Source organism: Hemitrygon akajei, unplaced genomic scaffold (genome assembly GCF_048418815.1).
Source record: "Hemitrygon akajei unplaced genomic scaffold, sHemAka1.3 Scf000208, whole genome shotgun sequence".
Taxonomy (NCBI): domain Eukaryota; kingdom Metazoa; phylum Chordata; class Chondrichthyes; order Myliobatiformes; family Dasyatidae; genus Hemitrygon; species Hemitrygon akajei.
Window position 1 is genome coordinate 1 of NW_027332093.1, and position 10,925 is coordinate 10,925.

The 10,925-nt window shown below is 45.6% G+C and overlaps 1 protein-coding gene across 1 annotated transcript; it reads right to left on the reverse strand.

The window, feature by feature from the left end:
• Positions 1–239: 239 nt before the first annotated feature.
• On the reverse strand, positions 240–6,469 carry LOC140724412 (uncharacterized). Its single transcript, XM_073038861.1, has 2 exons — positions 6,427–6,469; positions 240–3,490 (listed from the first exon to the last, which is right to left on the reverse strand). The coding sequence occupies exon 2, from the start codon at positions 3,327–3,329 to the stop codon at positions 1,656–1,658; it is 1,674 nt and encodes a 557-aa protein (XP_072894962.1). The 5' UTR covers positions 3,330–3,490; positions 6,427–6,469; the 3' UTR covers positions 240–1,655.
• Between the last annotated feature and the right edge of the window lie 4,456 nt (positions 6,470–10,925).

Here is a 10,925-nt window from a genome sequence, read left to right on the forward strand (position 1 = left end):
CAAATAGTTAAAAAGAAAAATTCTGCATGTTTAGACCCCTTTAGAATAAGTATAAAAAGATCCTTTAAGGGGTGTTTGTAGGTTAAAAAGACGTAAAAGGTTTGGAGCAAAGCCTAGAAGCGGTTTACTCCATGAGCGCCATCTTGAGACTCCCCGAAACTTAAGATTCTGATGCTCAGTAACTACTTTCTGACGAGCAATCCGAATGAATTGCTCCTTAGTATTCAGATTGTGACATCGAAGAATTACATGACGCGGTTTTAACCCTTTTGATCGTTTTGGTTTCAGCGCCCGATGTGCGCGGTCGAGCGCAGGAAGAGAAGAAAAATCCTTCGAGCCAAAGACCTCCATTGAGAATTGAGAAAAAACTGAGTAAGATCCCGGCTCTCAACGTCCTCACTGAGTCTATTATCCGCAAATTCAGTCTGTGGCTTCGACTCTCCAAATCAATAATCTTGACTTTATTCTGCTCCAATGTATGAGTGGTCAAAGTTCATTTCTTTTCCAAAGAATTCAATTTGTGATCTATCTGTTTTTCAGCTTTAATAAGTGCTGAAATTTGTCGCTGCTGTTTTTCGTTCTTCTTTTCAAGTGTTGCCAAACCACCTTCGCTCTCCTTTAACCATACTTCCAAGGTAGTAAACCTTTTAGCAAGTTTTTCATCCAAAAGATTCGAGATAGCCGGTAAAGTAAGTTGAAAATTTTAGGCTGTTCAAAGACATCTTCTTTCTTTCCATTTCCACTGCCGGTTCCCTTGCCTTCGGCTAATGCCTTTCTTTCTCTGTAAGCCATTTCAGTCGATTAAAATTCAAATTCAAACATATAAAAGTGTTATAAACACTTTGATAAAGATATTAAAGGGGTGGTAAGTAAATTTAAAATGAACGGAGCAAAGCCCAAAAGCGACTCCATGTATTGCCTCCAAGAGAGTCTTTTGCCTAATGTAGCCTAACGCACACATTCCCAAAAATGTAGCTACACGTCATGGCGACACAGACGGCAAGAACTGTGATTGGTCTACTTGGCAGCAGCCAGTTTCCTCCTACACATTTCCTGTTGCTTCGAAGTTGGAAAGTGGAACAAATTGAGGAGAGGGTAAGTGAGGAAGTCAGAAAATATGTACATTTGCACGACCCTTCATCGGCCAACAATAAAGACTTGAAAATGGCATCAAATTTGTGGAAAGAAATTTCTACAAACATCGATTTGGTTGTTGCGTAATGCACAAAGAAATGGAAAAACTTCTCTCTTTTCTGCGCTGCAGTAATTTCAATAAAAGTAACTCTTGTTCAAAAGCTATTTGCTCCAACTCCAACAAGATGAACTCAGCAGTCGCCATCGTTCCCAACTCCTCATGGGTCAATTCAATACAGTGGAATAGAACCCCAACACCAACTAGCGTTTTGACAGAGCGACGTAGACACACGAACGCACAAGTAGAAATGATCACAACCGTGTAGATGACATGCATGGGCTACTGCGTATGCTACGTCATAGTGCCTACTCAGAGGTATAATTCAGGCTTGAGCAGGTGAATGGCTTCTCCCCAGAGTGAACTGACCTGTGTGCTTGTAGGTGGGATGACTGAGTGAATCCCTTCCCACAGTCTGAGCAACTGAACAGCCTCTCTCCAGTGTGAACTCGCTGATGTACCTTCAGTTCAGATGAGGAAGTGAATACTTCCCACTGTCTGAGCAGGTAAACGGCTTCTCCCCAGTGTGAACTCGCTGGTGTCTCAGTAGGTGAGATGACAGACTGAATCCCTTCCCACATTCGGAGCAGATGAACGACCTCTCTCCAGTGTGAACTCGTTGGTGTACCTTCAATTCGGATGAGCAAGAGAATCCCTTCCCACAGTCTAAGCATGTGAACGGCCTCTCCCCAGTGTGAACTCGCTGGTGTACCTTCAGATGAGATGACCGAGTGAATCGCTTCCCACAGTCTGAGCAGGTGAACGGCCTCTCTCCAGTGTGAACTCGCTGATGTAGCTTCAGTTCAGATGAGCGAGTGAATCCCTTCCCACAGTCTGAGCAGGTGAACGGCCTCTCTCCAGTGTGAACTCGCTGATGTACCTTAAGTTTAGATGAGCAAGTGAATCCCTTCCCACAGTCCGAGCAGGTGAACGGCCGCTCCCCAGTGTGAACTCTCTGATGTACCTTCAGTTGAGATGACTGAGTGAATCCCTTCCCACAGTCTGAACAGGTGAACGGCCACTCCCCAGTGTGCACTGACTGGTGTCTCAGTAGCTGAGATGACAAAGTGAATCCCTCCCCACAGTACGAGCAGATAAATGGCCTCTCCCCCGTGTGAACTGACCTGTGTGCTTGTAGGTGAGATGACTGAGTGAATCTCTTCCCACAGTCCAAGCAGTTGAACGGCCGCTCCCTGGTGTGAACCCGCTGGTGAGCCATTAGGGCGGATGACCGAGTGAATCCCTTCCCACATGCTGAGCAGGTGTATGGCTTCTCCCCAGTGTGAGCTAACTGGTGTCTCAGCAGCTGAGTCGACAAAATGAATCCCTTCCCACAGTATGAACAGGTAAACAGCCTCTCCCCAGTGTGAACTGACCTGTGTGCTCGTAGGTGGGCTGACTGAGTGAATCTCTTCCCACAGTCTGAGCAGGTGAATGGCCTCTCCCCAGTGTGAACTTGCAGATGTACCTTCAGTTTAGATGACTGAGTGAATCCCTTCCCACAGTCTGAGCAGGTGAACGGCCGCTCCCCAGTGTGAACTCTCTGATGTACCTTCAGTTCAGATGACTGAGTGAATCCCTTCCCACAGTCTGAACAGGTGAAAGGCCGCTCCCCAGTGTGTACTCTCTGATGTACCTTCAGTTTTGATGAGCAGCTGAATCCCTTCCCACAGTCCGAGCAGGTGAACGGCCTCTCCCCAGTGTGAACTCGTTGGTGAGCCATTAGGGTGCATGACTTAGTGAATCCCTTCCCACAGTCCGAGCAGGTGAACGGCCTCTCCCCAGTGTGAACTCGTTGGTGAGCCATTAGGGTGGATGACTTAGTGAATCCCTTCCCACAGTCTGAGCAGGTGAACGGCCGCACCCCAGTGTGAATTCGTTGGTGAGCCATTAGGGTGGATGAATTAGTGAATCCCTTCACACAATCTGAGCAGGTGAAAGGCCTCTGCCCAGTGTGAACTGACTGGTTTGTCCACAGGAGGGAAGACCTACTGAATCCCTTCTCACACAGAGAACAAGTGAATGGCCTTGTCCCAGTGTGAACTTGTTGATGTCCCTTTAGTTGAAATATCCGACTGAATCCATTCACACCGTCTGAGCAGATGAATGGGAATCGCCTGTTTAAAATGACAGGCATGCCAGTTGGTCAGATGTTAGAGTGAAACCCTCCCCACAGCCTGAGCAGGAAGGATGATCGAGTGAATCCCTTGCTCCACTTCTTAAATATCTGCACAGAGACAGCAAAACTGGTATGGTGTGTTTTAGATTCCCGTAGAGAAATTTCTTGTCATTTGTAACCTGTAAAAAGATTAACAAAATGCATCAGTGGGTGAAGGACAACATTTCAGATGAGATCACAGGAGTTGTCAAGCTGTGAACTGGCATCACACAGTTACAGTGAAGTTCAACACATGTTGGAGAGAGAAATCATCATCTAACTGGGCACAGTGCTGGTATCTGGAATGACCATCAAACTCTCTGATGTTCTTCCTATCTCTATAAGAGAGGAGCATTTCTGCCATCTCCAATCTGTGACCTGGTTCAGTTTGGAGAGACATTGGTATTATCCCTGTTCCCACTGAGCTGCATGGGTTCCTGGCCCCACAGTAACTGAAACACTCTCAGTCAAATAGCCGGCAGTGCATTCCACACACCCACCACTCTTTGTGTAAAAAACTTACCCCTGACATCCCCTTGGTATCTATTTCCTTGCACTTAAAACTCTGCTCCCTCGTGTTAGACATTTCAGCCCTGGGAAAACAAACCTCTGGCTATGAACACGATCAATGTCCCTCATCATCTTATACACCTAAAAAAGGCTCTAAACATAAACAAGGAAATTATACATTGCTTTGGGAAATTGTTATAAGTATACAAGATTATGAGGGCATAGATAGGGTAAATGCAAGCAGCTTTTTCCACTGAGGTTGGGTGGGATAATAACCAGAGGTCATGGGTAAGTGGGGAATGTGAAAATTTAACGCAAACATTTGGAAAAGGTCTTTACTGAAATGACCGTGAGAGTGTGGAATCAGATGCCAACACAAGTGGTGAATATGAGCTCAGTTTCACCATTTAAAAGAAGTTTGGATGGGAGCCTGGATGGTAGGCATATGGATTTGTATAAAAAGGGAACAAAGGTTATCGGGAACCAAATTCACCACAACCACAAACTGTTCCTGCTGCTACCATCCAGGAAACAGTACCACAGCAGAAGGACCAACAGGCTGCGGGACATCATCTTCCACCAGGCCATCAGACTGAATAATTGATTTCTCTGCTTTCTTGATAGTCCTATATACAAACTAATTATTATAAAACAATTTAAATTACACATTGCACATTTAGATGGTAACGTAATGTAAATATTTCTACTCCTCATCTATATGAAGGATGTATATAATAAAGTCAATTCAATTCAATTCACCATCTCCACTATCTGTTCTGTCATTCTGGCTCCCATTCCCCCTGCAACTTACTTTAACCACATCACCTCCTCCCCTGCTCAATACCACTAGCAAGCCTTACCACTAGGCTATTAGTCGCCTCTTGATCTGTTCCCCTAACTAACAAATCCCCTATTAACACTCTGCCAGTGAATTCCCACAACAGCTTCTAAAGTGGTCTTCCTGTTGCTGTGGGGGATATTTCTACTCCTCAAGTTTATGAAGTATGTATCTAATAAAGTCAATTCAATTCACCCTCTCCACTATCTATTCTGTCATTCTGGCTCCCATTCCCCGTACAACTTATTTTAACCACATCACCCCCTCCCCTGTTCACTACCGCTAGCAAGCCTTACCACTAGGATATTCGTCCCCTCTTGTTCTGTTCCTCTAACTAACGAATCCCCTATCAGTCTTTTGACTTTCCTCTGCCAGGTAATCCCCCCAACAGCTTCTAAAGTGGTCCACCTGTTGTTGTTGGGGATGGCCACTAGAGTACTCTGTGATGCCTATTTAACCTCATTCCCCTTCCTGACTCTCACCCAGTTTCCTGTGCCCTGCACCTTGGGTGTAATTCACCTCTTTGCATGTGATATCTATCAACACCTCCAACTCCTGGATGATCTGGAATTCATCCATTTCAAGTTCCAGCTCATTCAAGTGCAGGGTTACAAGCTGCAGCTGGATGCACATGTTGTAGGTGAGGGCATCAGGACCACTGGAGGTCACCCCTCCTTCCCTCCAATATTCCCTCTAATTTGTAATAATCAGTCTGCAGATACTGTGCATTTTTTACTCAGTGACAAGATGTGCACAGTGAATTTTATATAGAGAGGTATTCATTTTCACAGCTGGCAAATCACTGTTAATAGGAACTTTGATCTCCTCTGGGTTTGATCGAGTTCACCTGCACTCTCACACAACCTAAGTAGCTGGCCTGTAATGGGTAATGAAGGATTTTCTCACCAAAGCTCTTGCATATTGTCCATATGTGGTTTGCTTGCTAGATTACACTTTAAAAAGTCAGATTTCCAAATATCACTCCACTTCTTCCCACATGCAAATTCTCCAGCAACCTTTGCATCACCACAATACACACAGGGATCACTAGTTTCTGTATTCTACATAAATATTCCCCCTGAACCCTCCCCCAATGACTAACGGTGGTGAACTTAGTGATGGTAATGCCAATGAATATGAAGGGAAGGGCCGTAGTCTGTCTCATTGGAGTCTGGCACATTTGTGATGTGAAAGCTACTTGTTGCCCAGGGCAAAGGTGTTTGATATCATTACGTACCCAGAGAGAATGGGACAAAACATGATCTCACCGGTAGAAAAGTCCAGAGCAAGAGGAGGTAGAGGAAGCAACACACACAAAATACTGGAGGAACTCAGCAGGCCAGGCAGTATCTGTGGAAAAGAGTACTAATGCTGAGTTCCTCCGGCATTTTGTGTGTGTTGCTTGGAATTCCAGCATCAGCAGATTTTCTCTTATTAGTGATTGGAGGTAGAACAAAGGCGATTTTCTCAACTGGTGATGTAAAAGATTTTGTTCCCTTTCTCCGAGTTCCTAATCCTTCAACTTATATAGCTGGAGCTCAGCTCTGTCTGAGAGATCCATCCGTTCCGATTAGCCGGAAGCTCCCCGGAGCCCGCTTACGGATCGTGGGGCTGAGAGTGAGGGACGAGAGCAGGACTATCCCGGGATTGCGGACTACGGTGTCCGGATTTCACAGGAATTGTCCTGAAGTCGGTGTTTAAGATAAAAATACAGAGAAACGTTCTGACCTGCTCCCGATATTTACAAGGCCTTCAGTGTACTGCGCGCATGCGTGATACTCGGAGATGTCATCAGCGTTGACGCCTGCGCATTTTATCGGTGCTTCAGCGCCGGAGAAATTTTTAACGCAGCGCCTTATGGGTAATCACGGTGCCATTAAACATTCCTGCAACCACCGGTTCAATGTCGAAACCTCATTTTTTTTTCGTGTATATAGAAAAATCAGCAGCTGTTTTAACGCAGAAAGCGCCTCCCATAAACAATATACTCAATATCAAAGTGTATCTAATGCCAAAGTAAAATGCAGGTGTAAAACACAGGAGATTCTGTAGTTGCTGGAAATACAGGGACGCACACATACAAAATGCTGGAGGAACTCTGCAGTTCAGGCAGCAACTAAGCAGCGGAATACACACTCGGCATGCGGAGCGGGCTCGGTCTAAACTTTGTCTATTCCCTTCCACATTTACTGCCGGATCGGTTGATTTCCAGCAGTATTTTGCAGAAATTAACCACCTTTTTTCTCGGTCAACTAGTTTCCAAATGTTTCTGATCTTTCTTTTGTAGCAATATCCTGCTGGTCTGATTCCTCCTCCGCGTAAACTCTAGACCCCATCTCTCTCTGGAGCCCCAAAGCCTGACTCAATCTGGCAACTCTTTGGTTTCTGATTCTGCACCAACGAAGATTCACTCGCTAGTCTGCTGTCAGACTTTAGAGGTGCATTGTGTTATAAGACCGCAGTTTTGCTTACTGTAAGTGCCGCTTTAAGTGCCTGAGTGAGGCGCGACAGTGACGTCAGACACAAACAGTGGCAGCCTGTTTGAGAGAGAGAGGGAGAGAGAGAGAGAGAGAGAGAGAGAGAGAGAGAGAGAGAGAGAGAGAGAGAGAGAGAGAGAGAGAGAGAGAGATCAGCTGCGGCAGAGACAGAGAGACAGAGGGGAGAGGAGAGAGGGAGAAGAGGGAGGGGAGGGAGAGAAATAGAGGGAGAGGAAGAGAGAAAGAGTGAGAGAGACTACAGCTTGTCACTGCTGTGCCCAAAAGTTTGGGTCGATCATCAGCACGCAGTGCACAACGGATGTGTGACTGTCACTTCGTATAATTCATTCATGCAGATGTATAAGATAATGAGAGGCGTTGGTCTTGTGGATAGCCAGAGGCTTTTTTCCCAGGGCTGAAACAGGTAACACGAGGGGAAATAGGTTTAAGCTGCTTGGAAGTAGGTACAGAGGAGATGTCATTGCTAAGTTTTTTTTTAAGCAAAGAGTGGTGTGTGTGTGGAATGCACTGCTAGCGACGGTGGTAGAGGCGGATACAAAAGTGTCTTTTAAGAGACTCTTAGATAGGTACATGGAGCTTAGGAAAATAGGTGGCTATGCGATAGGGTAATTCTAAGCAGTTTCTAGAGTAAGTTACATGGTCAGCACAACATTGTGGGCCAAAGGGTCTGTAATGTGTTGAAGATTTCTATGATTCTATGAAATTCAAGAGAAATCTCCTATCATCTGGAGTGGTGACTAGTTGCAACCTGTCATCTCAGGGAGGGTGAGAGGGGAACGGCAGAGTTAGATTTTCATATACTGATATGGAACAGAAACATTGGCAGGAACCAGATGGGCCGAGTGGCCTTTCTATTTGACATTGTGAGTGTGGTAGAGACAGTAAGTACCTGAGACACGGGATTTGATAGAGAACTGTTTTACGTTTCACAGATCCACAATATTAAACACCAGTCTAGTTTAAGGCTAACATCAGCAGAACAGACTCCTCCAATGCTCAGTGACCAGGGTTCAGTCCTGGGTGCGATGAGCAGCCGCAAGAACTGCAGAATCTGACAGTTACAGTCCCTCATGATGAACCTGCAGCTGCCTTCAGTCACCGTGATGGTTAAACATTTAACACGGAGCTGATTTGAACTTCCTCCCTGATGTGAAGTTGCTGGTGTTGCAGCAGCTGGGATGATTGAGTAAAACTCTTTGCTCACTCCGGACAGAAATGTGGCCTCTATTTATTGTGAACTCACCGGAGCATCACAAGATGGGTTAACTGAATGAGTCTCTTCTCACACACGGAGCAGGTGAACGGCCGCTCCCCAGTGCGAAGCTGTTGGTGTATCTGCGATGGTCGACTGAATCCCTTCCAAAATGAGAGGCAGTGATTGACATTTCACTGCTGTTAACGTCATGGCGATGTATCCAATCAGATCACCGATATGGACTTTTCTACATTGTTAAAAGCTTACAAAGCACGTCAGTGGGTAAAGGACAACATTTCAGACTGGAAGGAGGTAGTGTTTGGAGTACCCCAGAGATCAGTCCCTGACCACAGTTGTTCACAGTTTAATGTCCTGGCGGAGGCAGCGAGATGTGAGATGTCCCAGTCTTCTGGTGACGCAGAAAGAGTGGAGTTGGGGGAGGGGAGGCTATTCATATGAAATTTCGTAGCTTTGCAATCAGTACAGAGTGCACTGTGGGGCTGCAGTGGCGGGTTCCATTGCTGGGATCAGTGCACAGTCACTGTGGGCAGTGAGGATTTTGTGAATAAAGCGCCATTCTCCAACTTAGAATCTCAGGCCGCGGGCAAGCCTATCGTTTGTATATTTAAGTTGTATTTATGGCATTGTGATAACCAGATACTGCAGCCCTCCACGACCTCTCTATCCAGTCCTTTCAATATTCGACTTCATTCGTAAATTTGGCCACAGGACCATCAATATTTGTCATCCGATGCATTGACACAGAACGTAAAAAGAAATGTTGCCAACACAGAGCCCCGTGGACCTCTGAGGTGGTAACCTCAGGATTGCTGCCTGCGCTACGTGCTAGCGATGAAAGAATAGCATGATCAGGGGTATTAATGTGTGGCTGAGAGACTTGTGTAAGGGGCAGGGCTTCAGATTCCTGGATCACTGGGAACTCTTCCCGGGGAGGTATGACCGGTACAAAAAGGATGGGTTGCACCTGAACCCGTGAGGGGTTCAATATCCTAGCAGGCAGATGTAATAGACTGTTAGTGAGAGTTTAACTGAATTTGGCAGGGGAATGGGAACCGGAGTAATTGGGCTGATGAAGGGGAAAACAGAAATAAATCAAAGATAGCGTGCAACGGACATTATAGAAAGAACAGACAGGAGATAAAGTTTTATCAAAGCTAGTGGCATGAGTTACAGGGCAATAGAGTCATGGGGCAATTAAAACAGAAAGTAACAAATGCTGGACTGAGATTATTGTATTGGAATGCACGCAGCATAAGGAATAAAATGGACTATCTTGCAATTCAGCTACAGATTGGCAAACGTGACGCTGTGAACATCTGTGAAACTTGGCTAAAGAATGGCTGCAATTTGGAGCTGAACTTCCAAGGATTTAAGGTGTATCAGTAAGATAGGTGAGTGAGCACAGGAAGTGGTGTGGCCCTGTGTACAAGAAATAATATTAAATCATTGGAAAGGGATGACATAGGATTGGAAGGTGTAGAGTCTCTACAGGCTGAATTAAGAAATTTACGATGCGTGGTGAATGCTTTGGACTACGGCATAAATGGATTTGTGGCTAAATTTGCCAATGATATCAAGATAGGTGGAGGAGCGGGTAGTGTTGAGGAAACAGAGAGCCTGCAGAGAGACTTAGATAGTTTACGGGAATGGGCAAAGAAGTGGCAAATTGGTGGAAGGAGTAAACGGACAGTCTATTGTTTAGATGGGGAGAGAATTCAAAATGCAGGGATGCCAAAGGACTTGGGAGTCCTTGTGCGGGATGCCCTAAAGGTTAAGTTCCACGATGAATCTGTGGTGAAGAAGGCAAATGCAATGTTGGCTTTCATTTCTAGAGGTATAGAATATAAGAGCAGGGATGCGATGGTGAGGCTCTATAAGGCACAAGTGAGATCACACAGAATATTGTGTGCAGTTTTGTGATCCTTATTTTAGAAATGATATACTGACATTAGAGAGGGTTCAGAGAAGATTCACGAGAATGATTCCATCAATGAAAGGTTTGCGATATGAGGAACGTCTGGCAGCTCTTGGGCTGTATTCCCTGGAGTTCAGGAGAATAAGGGGGATCTCATAGAAACATTCTGAATACTAAAAGGCCTGAACCGATTATATATGGCAAAGTTAATCTCCCATGGTAGGGGATACTGGGACAGGAAGGCCTGACTTCAGAATTGAAGGACTGTAGTGGTGTGCTACACGCAGCGCTAAAATAACGGCACGGAGTCGGTAAACTGCAATTAAAGAAGATTTTATTCGAACTTCACAGCCTTGCTTTAAAGCCTCCCTCATCCCGCCCTCCCCGGGCGCGGATGCTGTAAGGGGCACGTACTCACAAACCCCCGCAGGCTTTTCACTTTGTTGCGGACCTGGCCTTTGTGCCGGCGCGCTGGCTATTTGTGAGCCGGTTCGAGTGCGCTAGGAAGTGTGTCGCCACAGGACGTTCATTTAGAACAGAGATGCGGAAAAATTACTTTAGTCAGTGGGTGGTAAATCTGTGGAATTTGTTGTCATGA